This window comes from Engystomops pustulosus, chromosome 6 (genome assembly GCF_040894005.1).
Source record: "Engystomops pustulosus chromosome 6, aEngPut4.maternal, whole genome shotgun sequence".
Classification (NCBI taxonomy): Eukaryota; Metazoa; Chordata; class Amphibia; order Anura; family Leptodactylidae; genus Engystomops; species Engystomops pustulosus.
The window spans coordinates 160,316,234-160,344,228 of NC_092416.1; the positions used below are offsets into that span (position 1 = coordinate 160,316,234).

The 27,995-nt window shown below is 40.8% G+C and overlaps 1 protein-coding gene across 3 annotated transcripts in view; it reads right to left on the bottom strand.

Annotated features, from left to right (window-relative positions):
• Positions 1-12,748: 12,748 nt before the first annotated feature.
• The window catches only part of DLGAP4 (DLG associated protein 4), a 108,667-nt gene continuing 93,420 nt past the window's right edge, over positions 12,749-27,995 (bottom strand). For 2 of the 3 annotated variants that reach the window (XM_072112110.1, XM_072112112.1), the window contains 5 exons: positions 26,928-27,034; positions 25,634-26,007; positions 23,773-23,864; positions 18,462-18,614; positions 12,749-14,491 (listed from right to left, as the gene is read on the bottom strand). In XM_072112110.1, coding sequence (XP_071968211.1) covers positions 14,267-14,491; positions 18,462-18,614; positions 23,773-23,864; positions 25,634-26,007; positions 26,928-27,034 — 951 coding nt within the window. In that variant the 3' untranslated portion in view covers positions 12,749-14,266. The remainder of the gene's footprint in view (positions 14,492-18,461; positions 18,615-23,772; positions 23,865-25,633; positions 26,008-26,927; positions 27,035-27,995) is intronic. The other variant, XM_072112111.1, reaches the window with a different exon arrangement.

Consider the following 27,995-nt stretch of genomic DNA (forward strand, 5'->3'; position numbering starts at 1 on the left):
AACCTATCCATTTCATTGTCTGCAAAGAACGCACAAACCCTCATCCTCTATGAGGGCTCTTTGCAGCAAGACAAGCTGACAGGTCATATATATGAAATTTTTTTCTGTTTATGGACTTCCAGTTCTTGCTGTTTACATTTTCGGATTGAATTTTTTTTGCCCTGACTGCATTTTGTGCAGTTGGAAAGGATTTAGGAGTGAAGAGGCACCTTGGGACACTACAGGTGGGGTGGCCATATTATGTGAATCCTTCACCGCATAGTGTTCTGCATATATGCTGCTACCCCCCTCTGCACTTTATGGGTCACACTGACCAAAGGTCATTCGGCAATGTACAAAAGATCACTACTGTCGGCATTCGGAGAAGTCACTCGCACAGGACTTAAAAAATCCAACCTTCTCTGACTCGCCTGGCAGCCTTGTCGTACATTGCCGATTGGATATATTTCAAGTGTTTGGTGGGGAGGAGGGGTGCTTCATTCTCAAAAACTGAGCTTCCTTCTTGACACTGCGTTTACTTTACGATGAACTATGAATTTTTTTATTTTTCCCTTATACTTTTTTGGAAACTGTGAATGTTAATTGCTGTTCTATGACCACAAAGTGTTTAGTATTTACTCGGCTCAATATAATTTTTATTTTTTTTCTTTGGGCAACTCTTGTCTCGCAGTATGATGTTTGGCCAAATTTTGTTTAAGTGCGTTAAGATGCAGGAAAAAAAAACAAAAAAACAGTATTACTTTTAAATATGTGCCATTTGTGCCCAAAGTATATACCTGTCTTTAGTTCTGTTTTTAATATGAAATTGCAATTTTTTTTAATTTTTACAAAGTGATACTGTATGCAAACTACTTAGATTTTAATGTATTTGTTTTTATGATATGATTTTTTTTTTTGGATGAATATTTTTCTAGTATAACCACTAGATGGCGCAATATTTACACAAACCTCAAATTCCCAGTATAATATTCCATCCCAGGGTTTTTTTTCTCTATAAGATCCATTCTATATAACGGGTAACAGTGAAAAAATCCAAAATTTTTTAGGATAAGTACTCCAATGTTTTTAACTTTTCAGCGCCAGCGTTTAGAAGCCTATCTATTTGTGCAATCTTCCATGTGAAATGGTGAATAATTACTTTAATATGTTTTTCTACGTTTTATATATGATGATTTTCTTTAATGTGCGTCTTGCATGTTTGAAAACACAAAAAATGACAAATCTTACCTCCTTTTTTTTAGATATTTTAGTTAGTTTTATTTTGGAAGTGAAGATCTTTGTAGTGGGGTGTTTTTTTTTTTTTTTTAATTTCAAAGATCTCACTTTTTGGTTGGTGTATTTTATCTTTGTTTTGTAGTTACATGAAATAGCCAGTATTGTCCACTCCTCTGTATATAGGGTGTTTTTTTTTTTTTTTTTTTTTTTAAATTGATCTAAATGTGTTTAAAAAAAAAAACATCATCTGAGCCTCATCCAGTTTCTCTAGAAATCATCTAGATTTGAAATTTCGTCGTTCTCAGCTACTTTGCTTATTTTTAAATTGTGGTATACCCTGTCTTCAGAAGCAGAGGGAAGCCATTTTTCGGTACAGCACCTGTGTGGGCAATTCTTGAGCACTTTTCAAGCAAGGGGGCTAAGAATATACCCACAAGAAACTGCTCAGTCACTGGGTGAATGAGAATTGGCTTTCCCTGCTGGCTGTATTATACAAATTTGCATACAAGGTTCTTTGAATTGTTTGTTTTTTGACCAAAATTGATTGTATTTTCCCTTAACTAAATTTGAGTTGTACTCTAAAGGGCATCTACCACCAGGATGAAGGATTGTATGTAAATGAGTCTGGGGGGCTTTATAGGTTTTAATGGAGAGTGGAGCCCCTTGGGTTCATTTGCATACAGTCTTTCATCCTGTTGGTAGATGTCCTTTTAAGTTGTTAAAAGAAACCTGTCTTGGAATTGTCTGCTGCTGTATCTTGAGTAGGATAATATTGAGTTAGAGAAGCTGTACTGTAGTGTATAGATTTATAGGAGCTTAAGTTTCGAGTAACTTCCTAACAGGACTCCTGAGAGAGACAAGTCCTGCTTATCTGTGCACACTGATGTGCTGTCAATCACTGTGTGTGGGCGGAGTAGCCAGACTGTCTCTCCTAGGAGTCCTATAAGAACTCCTACTTTTTACTCAGAACTTTTGCTCCAAATCTTCTATACAAAGCTCATCTCCTCTCAAACTTTGTCCTATCCTATTCTCTGCAGACATTTCCTGACAGGTTTAAACATTTCTTTTTTTTTATAGCTGAGTGATGAAACTTTCTAATCTACTTTAAAAATCCTCATTGTTAAAGATTGCAGAATACTGGAAATTGAAAGGATCTTTAAAAAAAAAAAAACAGGTTTTATAATTTTTTTTACTGTCATTTCTTTTTGTTTTATTAAAAAAATCTATTGTGTGCTGCATAATTCCCTTATGTATCTTTGTATTTGTTAAAAATTGTTTTTATTTGTAACTGTAGTCACCATTGGGATCAAACTACTGTTTTTTAAAGGGTTTTTCCTGAGTTTTATATACAATTTCCAGCACTCCTGCTAATTTGAAAGGGGCTGTGATGGGACCAAAAAAATGTCAGAGTACTGTCCACTGTGCAGTGGCTAAATATGGTACTGCAGCTTTCTCCAATTTCAAGTGAACATGTACTCATGTGCCTGACCAATATGTCCTCAGTATAAAAGTTCAGGAAACCCCTCGTTACATTGTCTTTTCTGAATAAACAGTAGACACTACAGTCTGGGGGATACAGGCAGCACCGCATGTGAAGGGGATCTGGATATCTGTTTCAGGAAGATGTATTAAGGTTGGAAGCAAAAATTTAAAGGGAATCTCCACCAAATATTCTAAAACTGAATGACCACTTTATCATAAGCTTGTTATTAAAAATGTATGAGAACCTGTAATAGATGAATAATGGATCCCAGGGATGAGGGGGTGGGCTGGTAAATGTGATTGGTTTGGGCTGCTGCATCCCTCTCAATGGTACATGCTTCAAAGAAAATGTATTTTAGTGTTTTTATTTTCTTTCTTTTACCCTCCTGTCTTAATTACCTTTTGGATTGTAATAAAATTTTTGAAAAATGAATTCTTTTCTGCTTCTTTATTTTATACTCCATGTTTAGTGTCTGCTTACAGCAGGTTGTCGGGGTTCCCAAAGGCCATGCAATAGCTCGTGCACAGGTTTTAGGAGGGTGCTACAGCACTCAATGAGCACATAAATAGGGAGTTAGTTTTGCCCTCGGAAACACTTATTTGCCCATGGCAACCAATCAGAGCTCTGTTTCCATTTCCCCAGTTGTTTATAAAATGAAAGCTGATATCTGATTGGTTTCCAGGGGCAACTACAACAGTTTTATCTATTTGTAATCTACCCCAATATATACGGGATGCCTCTGTGAAGAGGCTGAATATCCCAAACCGTTAAAATAATCACTGGGAAGAACATACGTTTTCACTTAGCAATGGGAAAATAACCAAAAAAAGTTCTATTCTGATCTTTTCACAGACAGTAAAAATAAGTGAGAAAAGAATCTGCCATCTAATCTGTGCATAATAAACAAGGGACAAAATCATATAGATCAAAGTGCTGTGACTGTGGTAATCTTATAGTAGTTATCCATGGCCTTATTCCTTCTAAAATATGTTAAGGAGTCTGAAGGACTACTGGGGTGGTTCCTAGAGCCAGTCTGAGCCTTCCTGTGCTGCATTGAGATTACATCGGTAGAGAAGTTGAAGGGTGAGACAGTGTAACAGCCTGTGAATCTGCAGCATGACGGGGCTCTGGAAACCACCCCAGTAGCCTTTCGGCTCTTCAAAATTTAATTGATTTTAGAAGAAGGGATCTATGAGGAAGTGTCGTCATAATATTGATTTCCTTTTTAAAGCTGAAGCTTGGACCCCAAAAAAATTATAGGAATCCCATATTGCTACTGCAAAAAAAATCTTGAGAGCCATTCACGTTAACAAGTAACTGTCTATTCTTGTATTGGCCAATTTTAACATGGTCTTGGAGAAGTTTAAATTAGGCTTCATTAAGACTACTGTATGGGGGAGACGCATGTGAGACTGAAAGCTTGTGGCTGTACATGCGTATTCTATAGATGGCAATGGCCGCATGTGCGTCTCCATATACTGGGGAAAAGATAAGACATGTCTTGTCTTTCCCTGTGTTCTGTACATATCTATGCAGTGGCCAGGAGTTACCACCTTTCTACTCTCAAACCCTGGAGGTATGCCCACCCAGCTGTAGCCATGCGGGCATATGTTTGTCTAAATGCCCCCTTATACTGTTATATATGTTCAATAATTACAGCACTGCACCGCTGTAAAAAAAAAAAGTGATTTTTCTAAAATAAAAAAAATATCCTAAAAAAAACAAATATCTGGACCTACTGAAATTTTCATACATGGTGATTTGATTCCATCGTATTTAGGTAAAATTTGTGACATTGTTTTCAGCAGTGCAAGCCGTGATCAATCCCCTTCCTATATATAATTTAAAGTTAACCTTCCATGAGGAATCTACTATCAGAAGTACATGTGATGAAAGATACCTCCTGCCCTAATCTGTATTTTAATAATCCTGGAACCTAACTGGTAATATGTAAATGACTGCAGAGGCTCCTGGGGGCGTGTACTAGCCTGGCTGGGCTCTGGGAGCGAAGGCTACTCCACGCCCCAGTAGCCTCTGCAGTTAACTTTATTTTAGTAATATGTAAATTAACAAATTGGTTTAGGTTCCAGGATTATTAAATTACAGATTAGGGCAGAGGCAGGCAGGAGGAATCTACCATCACATCTACTTCTATTGGTAGGTTTCCTTTTAAAGGGGTTGTCCGATGACAACAAGTTGGCCCCTATCCAGAGGTGCTGATGGAGATGGCTTAGTACCAGTCCCACAGAAATAAATGATTAGGTGACCATACATGGACACTACTAACACAAACATAGAGGACCTTGGGACCCTTATGAGACATGGGGTCCCATGAGTTAGACCCACAGAAAGCAGTTCTCGATTATATCAGAGATGGGTAGGCGTGGGTGGTGGTAGTTTGAACATGACTTTGGTATTTAAGTGAAACCCCTTTAAATTGCAAAAGATGAAGTCTCATAGTAATTTTTTTTTTCAATTGTTACTTGCAGAGATTGCGGTCGGAACTGGGCCCAAGAGGCTTTGGGGGCCCATTAGGTGTCACTTTCCCATAAGAGAAGACTATTACTATAAACCATACATTATAGTTGTGGCCCTGGCACAAACTTTGCAATGGGGCCCTTCAGCTTCAAGTTACACCACTGATCCCAAGGCTCTTTAACACCAAAAAATAAAGAAAGCTGTTTATGTAGAAAATTTCTGTGACATTTAATGTGCACAAAATTACTTCCATTTTTTTTAGTCTAACAATTTTTTTGTTGTAGTCTATGACTAAGAATCGTTTAGATTTGAAACACGTAAGTTTCTCACTTTTTTTCATGGCCCCTTGATCCATTTTTAATATATTAATGAAATATTTGACAATATTTTTTCTCAAGACTTGGCCAACTGCTGGAACCTTGTGTACATTGATACAGTCTCTTTTCCTTTATTGAATCAGAACAGAATCCTCTGGCATCAGTATCCAGATTTAAGGGATGTTTTTCCCAGGTTAATAATATTGATGACCTATCTTTAGGATAAGTCATCCATATTTTATTAATAATAATAATAATTATATTTGATTGGTGGTGGTTCAAACCCTAGAACACCCCACAGAGTACTAGCTATTTACATCAGTTTAGCTCCTGTTCAACGGAATTGGAGCTCACCTGCAGTAACCTGGTCTGACCACTACACAGAGAACGGCGCTGTCTACTTTCTGTCTTATTCTCTGGATGTCATCTACTGAGGACAGAGGATACGTGGGGATGCTTGGTGTAGGACTGCCACCAGCCTGATATTGAATTACTTTTCTATGGATTTCTTTTTAGCCCAGCATGATCCCCCTGTAGTTGAGATTTTTCTTTGCATGAAGAATTTACAGCATATTTGTTGCCAAAATATATTTCACACGGATTTTAGCAATCAGATTAAAGGGGTTGGTCACTTTACCTCATGTTTTAGTAATGTGTCTGTAAGTGTGGGGTGCAGGATATTATGTAACTTACCAACATACACTCACCGGCCACTTTATTAGGTACACCTGTCCAACTGCTCGTTAACACTTAATTTCTAATCAGCCAATCACATGGCGGCAACTCAGTGCATTTAGGCATGTAGACATGGTCAAGACAAACTCCTGCAGTTCAAACCGAGCATCAGTATGGGGAAAAAAGGTGATTTGATGCCTTTGAACGTGGCGTGGTTGTTGGTGCCAGAAGGGCTGGTCTAAGTATTTCAGAAACTGCTGATCTACTGGGATTTTCACACACAACCATCTCTAGGGTTTACAGAGAATGGTCCGAAAAAGAAAAAACATCCAGTGAGCGGAAGTTCTGTGGGCGGAAATGCCTTGTTGATACCAGAGGTCAGAGGAGAATGGGCAGACTGGTTCGAGCTGATAGAAAGGCAACAGTGACTCAAATCGCCACCCGTTACAACCAAGGTAGGCAGAAGAGCATCTCTGAATGCACAGTACGTCGAACTTTGAGGCAGATGGGCTACAGCAGCAGAAGACCACACCGGGTGCCACTCCTTTCAGCTAAGAACAAGAAACTGAGGCTACAATTTTCACAAGCTCATCGAAATTGGACAGTAGAAGATAGGAAAAACGTTGCCTGGTCTGATGAGTCTCGATTTCTGCTGTGACATTCGGATGGTAGGGTCAGAATTTGGCGTCAACAACATGAAAGCATGGATCCATCCTGCCTTGTATCAATGGTTCAGGCAGGTGGTGGTGGTGTCATGGTGTGGGGAATATTTTCTTGGCACTCTTTGGGCCCCTTGGTACCAATTGAGCATCGTTGCAACGCCACAGCCTATTGTTGCTGACCATGTCCATCCCTTTATGACCACAATGTACCCAACATCTGATGGCTACTTTCAGCAGGATAATGCGCCATGTCATAAAGCTGGAATCATCTCAGACTGGTTTCTTGAACATGACAATGAGGTCACTGTACTCAAATGGCCTCCACAGTCACCAGATCTCAATCCAATAGAGCATCTTTGGGATGTGGTGGAACGGGAGATTCGCATCATGGATGTGCAGCCGACAAATCTGCGGCAACTGTGTGATGCCATCATGTCAATATGGACCAAAATCTCTGAGGAATGCTTCCAGCACCTTGTTGAGTCTATGCCATGAAGAATTGAGGCAGTTCTGAAGGCAAAAGGGGGTCCAACCCGTTACTAGCATGGTGTACCTCATAAAGTGTCCGGTGAGTGTACATCTATGAATAGTTCTGCTCTGCTTCCTTGATATGTAAAGTGAAGCCTCCTTCTTTTACCAGTGATACCTGTGCATAAAATGGCCGCAGATGGAGGGTCATGTGATCTCTAACTGTCCATGAACAATTGCCCTGCCAGGACCTTATGATAGTATTCATGAATATAAGATTAAGGTCCTGGCAGGGCGATTGCTCATGGACAGATAGAGATCACATGACCCTCCATCTGCAGTCATTTTATCGGCAGGAATCTCTGGCTGATGAGACAACACAGCAGAACTATTACTAGATGTTTATTGCACTTATACCCATTACAAAAACATGAGGTAAAGTGGCCAACCCCTTTAATGTGGCAAAGAGTGTGCGTATTAATACAACTAATCACCCCAGGATATAACAGAAGGAGAATATAGTGGTACCCCTCAAAATTAAGCAACTAGCCTTGCAGCCATGCTATTGGTTCATTCATTCATTTCAGATGAGGTGTCCAAAAAGTTCCTCATTTTTATGACAGGTAGGGTTCCTAGAAGTCAGATGCCCCTTGATCTACAATGTATCCCTTATCATGTGTCAATCTTTACTTCTTGTTATCATTTTTTGTGGTTTCAAAATGCGTCACAGCCCACACTTTTAAGTAGTCTAAATTTAATAAATTTCCAGGACACAATTCTGTGATATGTCTGCACAACAGAAGCCAATGGATATAATACAGAATACAGATGTATATGCCTGGCTAACATCGTGTGAACCTGGCCATAGCGGTACTTCTAAGTAGGTACAAGTTGCATAAAAAATAAAGGTATTTATTAGGTAGCAAAAAAAGGGGGAGAAATAAAACAATAAGGGCTTTCTATGCAAAAATTAAAAAAAAATGTAAAATAAAAAACCTATAATGTAGTTTGTGTTGATCATCCCTTTAATAGCAATTGCATCTCCTAAGTTAAACAATGCTTAAATAAATTACGGTTAAATTATTTAGATCATTATGTATTCTCTACATTTCTCTGAGCAGTAATTCTACCGAGGTGCAGTATGTTACAGAAGCCTGCAGGGACCAAATCTAGACATGTAACTCCTCCCCCAAAGTTAAAGGGGATAAAAAAACAAAAATGTCTGCCCCTAACATTGCCCATGGACAGAAGTGGCTCTGTTTCACAGATATAGGCTGCGTCCATTATTGCAGCTCAAACAATGGTGGGTATATATATATATATATATATATATATATATATATATATATATATATATATTTGTTGGTTCCCTCGTTTAATAGATGAAAAACCCACAATGGTCACAGAAATAACCTGAATGTTACAAAAGTAAAAATTAATAGATTTTTTTTATGAAAATGAACGCATAAAAGGCAGACATTACTTTCCTACCAGGCTTTAACAGAATTAAAGTGAAATGGACCTGGACCGAAATGAAAGTTGCCCTTAAAGAAAAAAATTTGCATCACAGGTGTCTCCAATCTTGTTATCGATCACTGGGCCTGTATATGGGGCTACAGCTTCCCTCTGTGCTGTATATAGGGCTACTGCTTCTGTTTGATAACATTGTATGGACCACACTCCACCAGAGGAAGTGAGGAAAGAGTTGTCTCAGGAGCTTAGAAAAAAATTACAGACAAGCACGATAAAAGGTAAAAGGTTATAAGACCATCTCTAAGCAGCTTGATGTTCCTATGACCACATATTATTAAGAAATTTAAGATCTATGAGACTGTAGCCAACCTCCCTGGATGTGGCCACTGATGACAAATCAAAGAGAAAAAATAATAAGAATGGTAACAAATGAGCCCCAAAAAAACTTCTAAAGAGATTAAAGGTGAACTTCAAGCTCGAGGAACATCAGTGTCAGATCGCATCATCCGTTGTTGTTTAAGCCAAAGTGGACTTAATGGGAGACGACCAAGGAGGACACCATTGCTGAAAACTATAAAAAAGCAAGACTGTAATTTGCAAAACTACATGTTGACAAGCCACAAAGTTTCTGGGAGAATGTCCTATGGATGAAGGAGACTAAAATCTAACTTTTTGGCAAGATATATCAGCTCTATAGTCACAGATGAAAAAATGAAGCATATCTTGAAAAGAACATTGATCCTACTGTGAAACGTGGAGGAGGCTGTAATGTTTTGGGGCTGCATCTGGCACAAAGTGTCTTGTATCTGAGCAGGGTACAATGACATCTCAAGACTATCAACGGAGAGAAATGTGCTGCCCAGTGTCAGAAAGCTTGGTCTCAGTCACAGGTCATGGTTCTTTCAACAAGATAATGGCCCAAAACACACAGCTAAAAACACCCAAAAATGGCTGAGAGGTAAACATCGGACTATTCGAAGTGCCCTTCTTTGAGCCCGTACCTAAATCCTATTAAGCATCTTTGGAAGGAGCTGAAACATGGAGTCTGGAAAAGGCCCCTTCACACCCCTTAAGTGGAGTGTCCAAAATACTTACTGAGAGGTGCAGAAGTCTTATTGAGGGTACGTTTAGTTTTTTTTAGATGCAGTTTTGAAAGCCAAAAGCAGGTGTGGAGCATAATGGGTGATCCACTCCTGGTTTGGACATCAAAAAACTGCATCTGAAAAATAATGTGTGAATGCACCCTGATAGTTACAGAAATGGTGTGATTGTTGTGATTGCCTCAAAGGGTAACCAAATATTGAGTTAAGGGAACCCTCATGTCTGTTTCATGAGTTTTCTTTTATCTCTGTAGAAGCCTGTTTGGAAAGCAACATCTGCCTTACATTTGTTCATTTTCATAGAAATGTACGGTAATTTATTTTTACTTTTGTCAGATTCCATTTATTTTTGTGACCATTGTGGGTTTTTCTTTCATTAAACGAGCGGTGCCAACAATTTTGTCCACGTCTGTATGATTATTAAAGGTCAGTAGAAAAATAACGTATTACCAGCATATTGTCAAGCATCTGCTCCTGCCAGTGGTATCCTGTGGTGGTATCATAAAAAAGATCAACTTTTAAGGGATATCTAAAGTGGTTGTATTGATTTTATAAAGTTGAGGGAGTGGAGAGCTCAGTGCTTAAGTCAAGCTCTCCCCACCTTGTTGGCCCTGTGTCCAGGGACATAAGTAACTGTCTGGTGCATGAAGTCAATCAAAGCAGGTTTGAGGTGAGGAAGAGCTTGACTTCAATGCTAAACTCTCCACATCCATGACTTTCTACAACCCATTTACATCTCACTTCAAAGTGACTTTCTGGATGATGCCACAACACTGAGCCGTGAAAGAAACATGATCTGGAAGGTGTTCAGCTGCTCAACAACATATTGGTAGTGGTTAACTGCTGACAGGTTCCCTTTATAAGGGATTTCCAGGATTTTATAGTGATAACTTCTCCTCAGGATTGTCTATTAGTATCTGATCAGTGGGGGAACGAAATCCTACCTGTCCACCTATTCTGCTCACATGAACACATAACTGATGGTTCCATGCCCCATGTTATTGCCATATGCCATAGTAGCTGATGCTTCCATTTATTGGAACAGAAGTCCAGCACTGAGCCATTTAGCCATACTGTTGGCTGTCTGGTGTCACCTACCATTCAGATACTAATGGCATTTCCTACGCATTCCCTTTTAATTTAAAGTGTCTCCTCATCCCGCCAATCCTGGAAAATTCATTTGAGACAAATCTGAGATGGACAAAAGGTTCCGTAACTCAAATCTTCTTGATCACTTACAATAAATATTCACTTATGTGTATTGGTGTTTTTATTCTGTCTTATTGTATATGTGTTCCCTTTTTATGTGAGTTTTTATATATGTGCTGTCTTGTTAATTTTATGTATTGCTGAGGTGACACTTTAAATGCCCTTCTGGGATAATAAAGTATTATTATTATTATTATTATTATTAAACATGTGGGTTGAGTTACTTATTGATTTCAAAAGAAATCTACCATTACCAAAAAGTAAAAAGAAAAAAAAAAACCCTACAGAAATTCACCTGTCCTCCTCTTCATCTTGATCGCGGCACTTGTCTTCGCTAATCTTGATGCGCCAGGATCACCTAGAAAAAAGACATATAAATTAGTAGGCCGGAGTGCAGGGACAAGATGTCCGGCACTCTGGGCTGCTAATTATGCACGCCCCCTGTGTGACACCACCTTCCTCTCCAACATGGTAGAGCATCTATCAAGCAAGAGGTGTGAATTCACGTCACCTGGTGCATGGGCGTGCATAGTTAGCAGCCTGGAGCCTCTGACATCTCATCCCTGTGCTCCCTCCAGCTAATTATAAGTCTTTTTCTAGGTGATCCTGGCGTGTCAGGCTTAGAGACGACCAGTGCCGGGATCAATATGAAGAGGAGGATAGGTGAGTATCTGAGTTTTTTTTAAGGACCTTATCAGAATTTATGTGTTTTATCTGTGAATGCAATTTAGGGCAATAATCAGCCAACAGGGTTGACTATAAAAAAAGTTTCAGATAGTGTTAGTAATACTCTGGAGATCTGTAACCATACCTGTGTGTAGTAAGTAGCAGAAGGACTGAACAAGGTGAATTTTTAATCCAGGTTTTCAGCTCTGGGCCGACTTTTCAGCCTGAAGAGCTTTCTGCTCTTTGCAATGAAATGTTCCACAGCCCCTCCCCTCTGCTGTGAGTGACTATTGTGAGTATCCACCCATAATTCTGATACTGCCCCTACTCATGCCAGAAGGGAGGGGCTGTGGAGTAGCACAGTGCAGAAAGCTCTTCAGGCTGAAAGAGAGGAGGTGCAGAGCTGGACTAGAACTTCACCTTTCTTCAGTTTCACGGTTACACAGATCTCCATTAATGTAAATTTCACATTAATTTTGCTTTTAGTTTTGAAAAACTGCCGTGTGTTAACCCAAAAAATGTCACGCCAACTCTCCCCATAACGGAAAAATATCAATAAAAGGAACACCGCGTGTAAAGCGTAACCTCTTCATTGGTGATTATTCTATAGAATAATAAAAAATAAAAAACGCCACATGCATGATATTCTCGAACTAGACACATGACTTGCTCACCAGCGCGACCAATCTGAAGACTTGTAATATATCTTAGAATATAAATAGCCCTTTGTGTGATTACATCTCTCCGGATGTATCGTCCACAGAACATCACAGTCTCGCTGCCATTGATTGAGAATAGAAGAAACCCCAGATTTTTTTGGCATGTTTTAGTCCGTAAGTATTCGGTAAGCTCCACCCTCTTGTGTGACAATGTAACGGGATGCAGAATAGAATTAGTGAGCGGAACATACATCTATAAATGGGCAGGCCCTCGTACAAGGGAACCCGCTCTGCTACAAATTCCTTACTCCAGGCACAGCATGAATACAGTCGATTCCACATATCAGGCTCTATTGCTCTTTATTGGGTGCGTCCCTAGGAATAGATTTTTTTTTTCCAAAATTCCAAAACATCAGAATTTTTTTAAATTTAAACGTAATTTTTTTTTGTGTCCTAAAAATCCTGTTTCCACGTGAAGTTCGTTCCTGTCCGTGTCACGTGGGGGGAAGAAACCTACAATCTTTAAGTGATGTTATCGACCGAAGAAGTGGGGAGGGGGAAAGGAATTCATGATGTCATCGGCGTTATACAGTGTGAACTGCTCCCTATCACCATACTGTATAATAGGTCTATTGGTTGAGGAGTGTGATCAGAGTATATAGGATAACTCGTATCCTATCCTGCTATACACAGAGGTGTAGAAAGACCACATCATACAAGGAGGTTGCATATTATCGGTGAACGGATACTCAGCATCATTATACAGCGCAGCATGTTCAAGGGTAATGTATAGAGATACTCAGCATCATGGTAAAAAGTGCATGAGCAAACTGTCAATGTATTGAGATACTATGCATCGGCACAGTTTAGTGGGTTCACTATTAGTGTATATATGTGATCTCATATAGTACAGTGTGCTTTGTTTCTCCTCACATTGCTGGCCTGGCTTGCAGATCAACGACAATTAGTGTCGGACTGGGGTTCCTGGGCCCACCAAATAAAATTTATCTGGAGGCTTACCAGCAAATAGCCCCTAATAGCATTCAATTTGGGTTGTCATCTGCTTGACCTCTGGGGTTCAGTATTGGGTTAGAGCCTGGGCCCACCGGAGGATCCTCTGATGCTCCGGTGGGCCAGTCCGACACTGACGACAATATGGTCTTCATCTAAAAACCGATTCTAAAGCAAAACGACATTCATAATCAGCATTGATTGTGCAGAGCTAAACATTACTGCCCTCTGCTGGGAGCATCTACATATGCTGCAGAGCAATGCGTACGTCTATCGAGTAGAACAATGCATCGCACGCCGTCGGCCTACTCCAACAGGTAAAATGTTTGGGCTGTAGGAGCAAGTCGGACAAAAACCATACAACCGCATGCTCCTTCTTAAAGAGGAGAGGGATGCTAGGGGGTGGGGGGTTTAATCCTTATTGCAGTAGGTGCTACTTATCACAGACGAGGGGTGATACAAAGATGGCAGACCGTCCAAAACCAGGGTGCAGTCTTTGTGCAATTGTGAGATTTTGGGGTGCCTTATTGCCTCGGCCCAGATAAGGAGAGGGGTAGAGGGGCTGCATAACAGGGATACCCCTTCCATAAACCTTCCTTTTTGGGTCTCTTCCCCACACAGACTTGAAAAATCTCCTTAATTTTTTTTAAGAATAATTAGTTGAAAAGTCCTGGCACACCATCTGTGGAACCCTCCTGACAGCACCGCGTGTGACTGCCAGGATTAGCCGCCTAGAATAAGCGTGCTCTTGTGCCTTTCTCCCTGTGTCTCCCACTTGAGTCTGTCAGTAAGTCTATAGTTGCCAAGACCCTCCATTCCCCCATGATTGGCACACCAGAGGCTCTCAGTCTCAGAGCCGCGTCTGTGCCTCTGGCACATAGATCTCGATGCTGTCCGCGCTCTCTGTAGCAGAATTCTGGCGCACCGAGGCTGCTCTTTTGGCGGCCATTAGCCTTTTACGGGCTTCTTGTCGCTGCTTGTCGCTGTTGGAGGGGCCTGGTGCCTTGTCGCGACTCAGGGGGGGCTTGGGTCGGGCTGGCTTCTTTGGCACAGGGGGAGGGGGCCTTTTGATCTCCTGTGAAGTGGATAGATAAAAACAAAGAGGTGGTTACAAAAATGACACTTGTTTTATTCCTGCTCTGTATCCTTGAGTTTTTATCTAATCTACCCCTTTGTTATAGAGCAGGAGGAACTGAGCAGGTTGGACATACTGTCCTATCTGCAGGCAGCATGTTATAGAGCAGGAGGAGCTTAGCAAGTTGTACATAGTGTCCTATCTGCAGGCAGCATGTTATAGAGCAGGAGGGGTTTAGCAGGTTGTACATAGTGTCCTATCTGGAGGCAGCATGTCATAGACCTGGAGGAGCTGAGCAGATGGTACACAGTGTCCTATCTATAGGTTGTGTGTTATAGTACTGTGTTACATGTACATAGTGCTCTATCTGCATGCAAAATGTGCAGGAACCGTTGAGGGGGTTATATATAGGGTCCTATATGCAGGTATTATATCATAGAGCAACATAGTTTCCGAATTGCAAGCAGCATGTTATAGAGCAAGAGGAACTGACCAGATTGTATATTGTGTCCTCATGGACTGTAAGCTCTTGTGAGCAGGGCCCTCACTTTAATGTTCCATATGACTGTTTGTACTCTGTTATGTAATATTTTATTTTTATTTGTCCACTATGACTTGTAAAGCGCCAAATATGATGGCGCTATATAAAATACAGCTTATTATTATCTGCGGGTGCATGTTATAGAGCAAGAAGTGTAATGTGCATCATAGTTAGTGTATTTTATGCAGTCAACATGTTATAGAGCAGAGGAGCTGAAAATATTGCACATAGTTTCCAAACTACAGGCAGTATGTTATAAAGCAGGAGGAGCTAAGCAGGTTGTATATTGTGTCCTATCTGCAGGTGCATGATAATTAGCAAGAGGAGGAATCGTAGTCAGTGTATTATATGAAGGAAACATGTTATAGAGCAGGAAGAGCTGAGAAGATTACACATAATATTGTATGTGCAGATGCATAAATATATATCATACAAAAAAATATATCATCATAGAAAGTGTCCTATCTGCAGGCAGCATGACACATAGAGAAGCAGGAGCTAAACAGACTGATATGTGGATTTAGTACAGCTTAGTCCAGTGAGCAGGTCCTATTCAGTGATAAACATCCGCATCTGTATGATTGTGTTCATCACTTATATGGACTACCCACTGGATTCTGAAACTAAAAAGCAGGGAAACACATGTAAAAAACAAAATTTTTCTGCACCAAACTCTCTACCGAACCACTAAGCTCCTTCTGCTCTATAGCATGCTGCCCACGTAAGAAAAGACCACATATAAATTGTGATCAAATACTTAAAAGCATAGAGTTTTTGCATAGAAGTTATGCAGGGCAGACACAAAAAATAGGATGGCGGCTCCAGGCAGCAGCTGCTCGGAGGGGAGGGCTTTATTGGTGGGAATTTGGAAAGATGTCAGGACCAAGTCATGCATGAAGGATATTCTGCTAATGAAAAGACACATGGAGATCAGCTAAATGTGTCCAAATAATTATTAAAGGGGTTTTCCCACAAACAAAAAGTTAGGCCCTATCCTAAGCATAGGGTCTATCTTGCTGATCAGTGGGGGTCTCTGTGTTGAGACCCCCACAGATCACGAAAATGAGTGGTCCGATGGGGTCCCTCCGTCAAACCCCTCGTCGCTCCTTCAGAGTAATGGAGCAGACGGCTGCATATGACCGCTCTGCTCCATTAATCTCTATGGAGCTGAGGGAAATTGCTGAGCACCACGGATCCCTCGTTTTCATGATCTGTGAGTGGGGGCGGGTCGTTATCACCGAGACCCCCACTGGTCATTAAGTTAGGGAGTTATACTACTCATATAGGCCTTATTCTATACCCCAGTCTTTATATGAAATAGCACATAAAGCAGTTTTCTATTTTTGCATAAAAACTTCAGGGAGTCTACAATCTACAAAACTAGAGATAAAGAATATTTCTCTGCTTTTATCTTATATTATGAGATCTAAAGGGAACCTGTCAGCAAATCCCCCCCCCTCCCCCCTCCGCCATGCTGGTCCCACCTACAATAAAGCATAAAGTATTAAACCTTTCCTATGGCTCCCTGCAAAGTTTTCTGTTTACAAGGTTTTAGGTGATAAGGGTTTGTACCAACTATTTACGTTATCGCCTATCCACAGAATAGGGGGTTACAAGCTATTATGTAAGGGTTTGACTGCTCGAGCCCCCACAGATCATGAAAACCCCAAGCAATCCAGAGAATGTGGGTCCTTTTCTCACCAATTGAAGGACTTACACATAAGCCCTGCCGCTCCATTCAATTGTAAGGGAGTGGTGGAAATTACTGAGCACATCGCTTTGGTATCTCAGGCACTGTCATAGACATCAAATGAGTAAAATAAACACAACCCCGGCCTCTAAAGCTGATCTATCTAAACAAGCCCCCCTATACTGCCCCTACCTGGCACCCTGTAATGCCACAATTTACTTGACAAAGTGAGATGTAGACTCCCCTTCTCCATACCTGGGACCAGATGTAGTCCCCTTTTATCAATGAACACTTTGCTGTTATGCCTAAAACTTCAGCTTGACTAGTAAAGCAATTTATACATGAATTTTTCTACCGGTTTCTCTAAATAGACGTGGAGGAGCTGGAGGTACCCGAGCGCTACACTCTGCAATTTTAGACACTCCCATACAACTGAATAGAGCAGCAAGACACATGCATAACCTGTGGCTCCACCCAACAGTGAAAACGGGATCCCCTGTTCTTCAGACTGATGGGAGTCCCATTCTTGTGATTGTTTGAGGTTCCAGCAGTTGGAGCTGGTACCTCAAACAATTGAGAAGCAATTGTTATCCTCTATCCAGTGGATAGAGGATAAATTAAACATTTGGAACAACCTCATTAAAAGGGTTGGCCACTTTTTACTTGTGTGTTTTGTAATTGTAATGTCCCGCTGGACAGGTTACGTTACAAAATTTGTGAACCTTCAATGCCCTCTAGAGGTAGGAGGAGTATGGCCAACTAATCCTATCATCTACATAGGTTCTGTACCTTTAAGTACGACAGTTTTACCCTTACTGTGAAATGTCCTCCCCTTACAAGTGCCGCCATCTACTGGCCCCATTTGGTACTGCATCTGCCTGAGATTAATGTTATTATGTGGCCAATAGAATGTATTGTTTATTATATCTGTAACAGGGGTGCTGATTGGATAAAATCCCTTGTGGCTTCAAAGTTTGAAGTCTTTTCTAGGAGTCCTTCATGATCCCTGACTAAAGCTGTATAACATCAAGGGCGCCCCATTTACCTTCTGGCCAGGGATCCCTACACCTACATTGGGAGTGCCCCAGGGTGAACTATCCTACACCTGCAGCCTCTCCTTTTTTATTGCAAATCTACCTGCCGGATACCTGCTCGGCGTGGACGAGGCCTGTTCCTCCGGTACCCTGCATCGTGATCCAGACGAGCCACTTGGGTACTGAAGGTAATCCAGCTGCCCCCATGCCCAAATAGCCTAGGCCCCTGTGGGGGATGTTGGATAATGTATATGTAAGGGGGCAGAACATCAGGTAATTTACCAGTATACATCAATTAAAAGTTCTGCACGACTGTCAATGTAAATTGTAGCCTCTCGTCTTTTATTTAATCGGACAGAAATTCCTTTCCATAAAATGGGCGGAGATGGAGGGTCATGTGATATCTGACTGTCAATCGGCAATCGCCCTGCCAGGACCTTAAGTTTGCATTGATGAATACTATCATAAGGTCCTGGAAAAACAAACAACCACAGGAATATCTGTGGAAACTTTCTATTGTTTCCTTGTGCGCAACACATGCATGCTCAGCCGAACCGAGCATGCAGATACATGAGAGTGATAATGTTTGATAGGGAGGAGTGATCAATAAATGGATAAATACTTGTTTATGTAACTGTAAGCAAATGCTGCAATGTACAGGAACTGGAAACACCCTTTATATTCTGGACCTTGCTTGATACGTACATTTCTATCGGGGGTCTCGCTCAATGCCCAGCCATTGGCCTTGAGCTGGAAGAGTTCATCAAATTTCATGCTAATATCTTCTATGGAAAGCTGTAACAGGTCCCAGAACCCGGCAAGGTCCTGCGCTGATGGACGTGGATTGGAGTTTGGGTTCTGGGGAAAATAAGAACAAAGCGTGAGTTTCATACCATGGAGATATGTGCAGGCATACATCATTAATAAAAGTTCTGACATGCTGAGACATATACGTCCCCCACAGCAACGTGAGATCAGCTGTAACCCACTCATTTAGATAACGCCGCACGCCCATCAGTGTGCCAGGGGTACTGTATGTCCTCCCAATCTCCTGCCCCTTTAACATGCGGATCAGCTGCGCTCATATCTCCATGTAGTACATTATTACATAGTATGGCCATTACGTGCTGTTATCTTCTTCCTCCTCCACATCTTCTAACAACACAGGTTTATATAATCTCTCCAATTCAGCCCGTGAGTCATTATGACGGAATCACTCGTTCTGCACGCGGCATCCTGTAAAACTGGTCCAATGCCTTATCCCTGGTATAGAACAGCAAGGAAAGGTTCTGGATCCAAGCTGATGTATTACATCATCACTTGCCTCCTATCTTATCTTATCCAGCAAAGTGGCTGCAGGAATGCAGGAAAGTAGTGTACTCAAAGGGGTTGTACCAACTTTGATTGTTATCCTCAGCCCACAGGATACGGGATAATTATCTGTTTGGTGGGGGGGGGGGGTCCGATTGCTAGACCGACAACCAATCATGAGAACAGACCCTCCACAGCTACCGTTCATAGTAACCGAATACAGCGGATTGTTGAGCATGTGCCATGCCATTCCATTTAGTACTATGAATGCTCTGGAAATTGCCGAGCACAGCACTCAGGTATCTCCCATTCACAGTCTATGAGAACGCCGGACACACCCAAGTGCTGTGTACTTAATTTCCAGCACTACCATAGTATTGAATATCCTGCTGATCCAACCATTAGTGAGAATGAGACTCCTATTCTCCAGAAAGTCTCCTAATGAGGTGTAACCACCTTGACTGAATTTTTATTTCAGGAGTAGAAGGGCAATTACAATCTACTCTCTGGAATTCTCTGTGTAGTTTCCAATGTGATGCAGTGCTCATGCATCATGGGATTGATAACAAGAGAGCACCGAGAGAAAAATCTGCACACACACAAGGAGGCTGTAATGCAGGCAAGTCTCTCACTCATTTTATATATAGGGCAATTAGGTTAAAGGGGCAAGGATGTAAATCTGTGACTTATTTCGACCACAGGACGTCACTTGTGATGCTAGAGGGGAGAAACATCCATTGGTCCCAGTCGGTGCATGGATGGGTTTCCGGCACTTCTGAGTGGACAGGGATGCTGCACTGTGTAATCTGTGTGCGCTATATAAATAAAGAATTATTATTATTATTATTATTTATTATTAAGTATAGTTTGTTTTCCTTTGTTCCCAGAATGATCCCTTTAAGAAAAGGTGCACCAGAATGAATAATTAATAAGTGGCGATTCATCATCCATAGAGAGAGTCCAGGCCCCAATCATATTGAGAAACATGAGGACAACAATCGTGCTATAGCCGACCCCTATTTATAACATAGTACAAAGTAATAAGAGATCTATATAAAACATTTAAGGAAAAATAAACCTGATGTTGAATTATTACATTACAATCCTCTGAGGCATTTGTGCATTGTAAAAATATGGCAGGATTGATTCCGGAAATCCGGCTGTGTGAGAGCTACTTTGATAGATGGCTGCGTACATGTTATACCTCATTACACTGTAACAATAGCCCCACGTTGCAAAAAGTGTATTTTTCCAAGACTGCTTCTGTCTTAAAGTGCATAATGGGAGACTCTACTCCAAGGGATTATCATATTATATATAGACAAGGAGCTCCATCCATACCGTTCTGAGGAACCGGAGCGTTCATAATGACAGGCTATTAGGAAGCACTAAGGAAATTGTTCTGCACTTGCTTATGACGGGAGACCTTTAAAGGGAATGTCTGGGGTTTAGTTAAAGATTTATCAAAGAAGAGAAATTATGGGGGATTATATAGGCTGCAACAGGGGAAACTACCATATATAGGTTGCAATAAATGAGAGTCAGTTTGAGAGTCGATTATCAGTAAGATCTGGGGTACAGCCACTTTCTCCTACAGACACTGAAATGATAGATTAGATGCATTCAGAACTGTATGTACACAATGGGGCAAATCTACTTACCTGGTCCTGTCGCTATCCCCGATTCGGACTGTCCGACGAAGATAAAGTCCGGCGCGATTCACGAAGTTCTTGCGTCCAAGTTCCTGCATCCGTCGCTACCCCGAGTTCCGCCGGATGTCACCTTCTTCTTCCCGGTGCTTGTAAGTGCGTGTCTTGCGACACAATTCTAAATGTAGAATCCTGCACATTGTTCGAATCCGTCGGGTTGTTCGACGGCCCGCCCCACCATCTGTGTTGCGTGCAAGCTGCCACCGATGCACCAAAATCCGATCGCGTGTGACACAATCCCCGGCACGATGTGGTGCAAAACGAAAATCATCAGGTAACCCGACACGAAAATGCGCTCTGCAAACCCTTAGTAAATGAGCCCCAGTATTCCCATCTTTCCCATCACCCGCTCTCTTATTACACTGAAATGACTCTGCATATCCTCCCCCAGTCTATACCGCAATAGGAAACACTATTTAAAGTGTTATTACTAATGTAAAAAAAAAAAATTCAGGAAATATTTTTTTTAGGTGCTCTCATACTATGCCAGAACAACCCTGGCAAGTAAAAGCTACAATTGGAAATAACAAAACCAGAATTATTTCTGTATAAAAACCATCACAAACAATATAGACAACATAAGTGAGGTTCGTTAGGTTAGTTAGATAAAAAGTACCGATGGCGGGGGGAGGGGGGGGGGGGGAGTGCCGATTATCCATCAGGAAATAGACAATGCTAGGCTCCAAACTAGTTTATCATTTGATGTACACCTCAGGTCCACTATTGATTTAGAGCCACCGGAGAATCGTCCGATGCTCTGTCCGACACTTATCACAACTACACAATACAAAACTATAGGGAGGTAAAATAATCCTTTCTTATTAGTAAAATTGGAATCAATCCTTTTGTGCTACAGAACAGTGCACCCATGTGAGCTAATATATAATATTACATTACAATCTTACTACATTTCCACTGAAATCATTTGACTAGAAAATCCACCTATTACAACATATTCCCAAACCCTTCTACTTCCTCCCACATAACCAACAAGTCCTTAGCCCAATCCAGTCGAAATCAGGCTGACTAACCACTTTCCTGGAATTTTATCCATAGCTGCTGACAAATCCTATAATCTTGCTGCCACCTAAAACAGCTCATCTTTTCGTACGGCCACACTGAATTTAAGAGATTTAAAAAAAAAAAAACAGATCTGAATTCCATGTTTCTTCTCTGCTCCTACAGGACATTTCTAAGAAAAGCCAAGAATTTACCTTTTAGGGAAATGCAAATGTATGATTGGAATGAGGAAACAGACAAATCTCTATTTTGATACTTATGTTTCTATGTGATTTAAAGGGATTGTCCTCACAGATATATTTATAATTCAATGTATGGGTTACCCAACCATAGCGTACATCCACCAAGAAGAAGTGTATCCACCAGACTATTGGTTTTACAGAAGTTACTAATTATGACAACCGCATCCATTCCATTTAGACTTAAAGAATCTCTAAAAGTGATTGAATCCAAGGTCAACATTAATGCACCTGAATAATTTAGTCTCCCCAGAATGAAACTAAAGGATCAATTATTCAAGAATGTTCAAGTCATAATAGATATTATGGGAAGGAAAGTATCCCAGGGACGTACTGCAGACATAATGCATGGCGACAACAGAAGAAACCATTTTCTGTTCTCTTAAACTTGTGACCTTTTGTTTGTATAAAAGACTGTTTTGTAGTGTTTACCCCAGTCATCACATATATTTTGCCCAATAATGGATTATAATATGGGGGTTTTGTGCAGCTGCCGGTTTCCTAATCCACTCACTAAGTTTTATACAAAGATAATACGGAGAAAAGTTTTCAGCCCTCCACTGCTCTGTATTACTACTATTATCCTGCATATATGGACACCGCTAATTACTACTACTCTTATCATGTATATAGTCACTGCACAGTACTACTACTCTTATCCTGTATATACAGTCACTGTACAGTCCTACTACTCATATCCTGTATACAGGCACTGTACAGTCCTACTATGCTTATCCTGTATATACAGGCACTGTACAGTCCTACTACTCTTTTCCTCTATATACGGTCACTACACAGTCCTACTATGCTTATCCTGTATATACAGTCACTGTACAGTCCTACTACTCTTTTCCTGTATATACGGTCACTGCACAGTCCTACTACACTTATCCTGTATATACAGTCACTGTACAGTCCTACTACTCTTTTCCTGTATATACGGTCACTGCACAGTCCTACTACACTTATCCTGTATATACAGTCACTGTACAGTCCTACTACTCTTTTACTCTATATACTGTCACTGCACAGTCCTACTACACTTATCCTGTATATACAGTCACTGTACAGTCCTACTACTTTTTTACTCTATATACAGGATAAGCATAGTAGGACTGTACAGTGACAGTATATAGAGTAAAAAAGTAGTAGGACTGTACAGTGACTGTATATACAGGATAAGCATAGTAGGACTGTACAGTGACAGTATATACAGTCACTGTACAGTCCTACTACTCTTATCCTGTATATATATATTGTCACTGCACAGCCCTACAACTCTTATACTGTATATACTGTCACTGTACTGTCCTACTACTCTTATCCTGTGACTGCACAGTATTACCACTCATATATGGACCCGGTGATGTGATGCTACTGGCTTTAGAGCCTTGTTCAGCTGCTGTGCAGAGGAGACGGCTGCTGCTTTGAGGAAGTAGGGAAAAGGGAGTATCTGAATACCCTAGGCCCGGCAAGGATACGGGCTGGATAACACAAGACTGCCGGGTGAAATTGGGCCATGGGCCTTGTGGTTGGCACCCGTTGTCTACAGAATTGTGGAGAGGTTGCAGCCATTAGACACTTGGGAGCTGTTTCACTGATGCTTATATTCAATCTGACTGCAAATATCACAAAATATAACAAACAAAGTAAAAAAAAATAAAAAAAGATATATAGTACATCAGACCTAGCACATAAAGGACGACTGCTCGTTCCATAGTAGTGAGGATCTCTTACCAGGTTTTGCTCACACAAGCCACGAAACTGCTGGAACTTCTGTGACATCAGAAGCTGAGCGCTGCCAACAGCACTGAGAACCTTCCCAATCACTGCAAAGCAGAAGGCAGAGGTCAGGGGGGACAAACTGCAGGCGAGAAATGCTTATCTGGGACATGAATTAGCTTCTACTCTGCCAGATGGCTACTGGCACTAAGTCCTCATAGAGAAAATAGCAGCAGTAGGTGGTTGTGTAAAGCTATAAAATATGAGCATGTATTTATAGATCCAAATTTTAAGAACGGGAAGCTCGATTTTGTTAAAAAAATGCTAAAAAACTAAAAAAAATGTATTTGTTTACTGATATACACAAAGAGATCATCCCAGATTCAATGGTCATTCCTTATACACATTCTGATCAGTAGGTTTCAATCTTGAGAATTGGGGCCCCATTTGCCCTAATTAATGGAGCATTAGGTAAAGTAGGTAAAGTATGATTCCTGCGGCTCCATTCATTCTCTATGATATATGATTCTCCATTCATTCTCTATGACATCTATTTATAGCCCCACAGACCGTGAAGGAAGCGGCAAGACTCATACTTAATAAGAAGGAATGGGACCCCATTCTGATGATCAGTGTATGGACTGCCACCGATCAGTATATTATCCTCTATGCTATAGATAGGAGATAACAATTAAATACAGAAAAATCCCTTTGCATGTTGAAAGTCCCAGCATGAGTCCACGCAAGTTTCTACTCCCTAGTTATAGTGCAAAACACTGGAAGTAAGCAATGAGACTAAGGAGGTAGAAAAAAAATTCCAAAAATGAAAGCAGAAGTTTCATAAAAAAAATATTATAAATGAGTAGTGCATGTCATAATAGTAACTTTTGGAATATACTTCATCAAAGAAATCCGTTCCTGTGTCTTTCTTTGTCCCCTTCCTTTCTTCCTGTACTTAGCAGTTTGTCTAAATCAGCTTTCTGTTCTGTATCTACTGACAGCTGAGAGATAAAGGAACCTGATAAAGTGTCCAATGACTTAACTCTCTACAGACAGACAGACGGGGTAGTCTAATCTACTCAGAAAACGGCTGTAGGTGTGGAAAGAGTTAAGGGAAATCTATCAACTGGATGAAGGATTGTAAACCAAGCAGACTGACACACTGGTGTGTGCCCTCTCTGGCAGGATCCACTCTTGTTTTAGAGATTCTTATGCCTTTGCTTTTGCAAAAAAGGCTTTAAAATTATTCAAATGATCCTGAGTGGCTCTGGGCTCCATAGATGTTAATGGAGACTGGAGCCCGTCAGGCTTTGCATATTTTTTTAAAACTTTTTTTTTGTAAAAACAAGGGCATAAGAAGCTAAAAGAAGAGCGGATCCTACCAGAGAGGGCACACACCACCATGTCAGTGTGCTTGGTTTACAATCCTTCATCCAGCTGATAGATTTCCTTCAATCATTAGCCTCCTTATCTGTCTGAACTGGGCAGAACTTCAAAAGGCTTTGGGATACACTGCTCTCTGCAGAAGAAAGAGCATAAAAAAGCACAGAAAAGCTACTTTACTGAAATTATGAATTAATAATGAATAGTCTACTGTAATCACCTGCTCTATTCATTTCTGTAATAAAAATGGTTTAGTTACGCTTTAAACACAAAAAAAAGTACAGTAGACCCCCCACCACTGAATGTATCCTCTACACATATATAAACCACACACATATATCTTGTCCTGCATATCTGAGCTATAAAGACTAGAACGTGGTTTCAGATAAATGTGACATACAATAGTACTTTCTCTAATTGTCCCATTAAGAAACCTTTATGTGGGAAATTATGTTACACCCCCAATTCTATTCTATTATACAGAATGAAATACCTTCTTCACAGAAGTTGTTATCACCGGTTTCTCTTTGCATCTGCTTACACCAGCCCTCAAGTCTTTCTGTCTCTGCCTGCAACAACTTCAGGAACCAGTGTCCATCCCTGCGGCAAGCCCCTGCCTGGGCGGGCTCCGAAGACGGAGGAGAGGCTGCAGAGTCCAGCCAGGGGTCTGGAGGAGGAAGGGCAGAGGCCTCCGTTTCCCCACCATCTCCATAGGAGAGGTGCTTTTTGGGGAGGGGCACTGGAGGACCTGGGGTGGGTTGGCGAGGTGGTGGGCAGTCGGGAACGCTCTTGTCTGATGAATTGCTGGGATCCTGCGTATCGGAATCTGTCTCTTGCTTGGATGTCATACTGCTGGATCGGCTATTCCTTTTGGAGGACAAAAGTACAAATAGTTAGAGTTTAAATTAAAAAAAAATCTTACATTAATTTGGCCTGACTCAGGGGCAGGAGAGAGGAGAGTGCACCTCACCCCTCCCCTCTCCACTGAAAGCCAAGCAGCTTGGTCAGGGTGCAGCGAAACAGCGAGACCTTGACCGGGAGCCATAGACTTCTATGAGGGATGTCATCCGGCCGGAAACTGTGCAGCTGGATCACCAGCCCCCATACGTTCGTGTGAATAAGGCCTTACCCTATACAAAAAGTCCTACAGTAATCTGAATCACTATTAATGATAGGTTTATGGTTTCCGCTGCCTACATGAACAATGAATTCACCTTGTCTGCACTGTCGTACTCAACTTTTATGTAAATGTGGAAAACAGAGGAGAATAAGCAGGCAAATAGGATATGATCTTATCATTTTATCCCTATTTACATGATATATCAAGTAATAGCTATCAAACGCGCTGCAAAAAGGAGCGGTCAACCCTCCTGCCAAGTCTTTTTCACTCAATATTCAGTGTGTTTCCAATGAAAGTACATTGAGAATTGCACCCTGATGTTACACCTCCTGGAAATGTGTAGATATTACATTAGTTATCATTCCCCTTGTCCCAAACAGTGTCCAATCCCTGCTGACTGTGTCCAGCGAATGCCGCAGATTCCCAGCATGGCCACAACATAGAGAGAGGAGCGGTGACCTTTGTAAATGGCTGCTGTAAACAGGTAATCAGTGGAGGTCAAAGCTCAACAAATCCGATTTTCCAAAAAAGTGATCAATATCTATATATTAAGCATTACATATGCCAAAATATATGTCTATTATTATACACCTTGTTCAATAGAAATTTAGTTAAAGTCAGATTGGTTCACTTTATATCTATTTTCCCCCAAGGGATTCATTCTTACCTCCACTCTTCTTCTACTTGGACTCCAATGGACTGAAATTTGGCAGGAGGGGGCGGCTCAGGAACAGGCACTGGTTGTATGCTATCCACCTGTATACATGAGACATACTACAAAATTATTATAAAAAAATAAAATTAAGAAATTGCATCTATTTTTGTTACGGATCAGATGACAAAATACCATTTGGAAAAAAAAAATGATTTTATTGCAAATTAGTAGATTATAAATCCATTATTATAATCCACTCCACTACATATACTATAGTATGGACATCTAGTCCGTGTGTCAGAATGTGATAATTATAGAGAGTCCAAAGTCACTATTGATGTATTAGAGATTGGGTAGAGTTTGTATGTTCTCTCTGTGTTTGCGTGGGTTTCCTCCAGGTCCTCCAGTTTCCTCCCATACTCCAAAAACATACTGGTAGGTTGATTAGATTGTGAGATCCATTGGGGACAGGGACTGATTTGGCAAACTCTGTGTAGGCTGTGTAATCTGTGTGCACTAATAAAATTATTATTATTACATTTATATTATACAAATCTTTTTTTTAAAGGATGGGGAAATTTCACATCAAAGGAGAAGCAACCTTTACTCCAAAAGATGTTCTGCAGCAGCTGAGCAGAATAATGCACCCTGTATAATTAACGATTAAATGATGAATGACTACACGTCTGTAACCTGTATACTATGCAGCGGGACATTTTGGTGATTCCCATTATACTTATAGTTTAGAGGTCCATACAACATACATAGGAACTGTTTTGCATGTTTAATACCATCTAACACACACTGAACAATAGACTTGCTGTAGCTGGTACATAAACATCAGTGACACATGACACATAAAAGGATCTAAAAACTAAGTGATGTTGATTTTAAAAGGGAGGAGGCCATTGATAACATATATAAGAAGATGACCACAGTCACAGTGCCTGGATCTATGAGTAATGTCCCTGGTTTATCATGATGGATTGTGATGGTAAATGTCCTTTAAACTAATAATTAACTGAACAATTCAGATAATCAAGTAAAAGCCATGCGATAGGTCTTAAAACTGTGATAAAT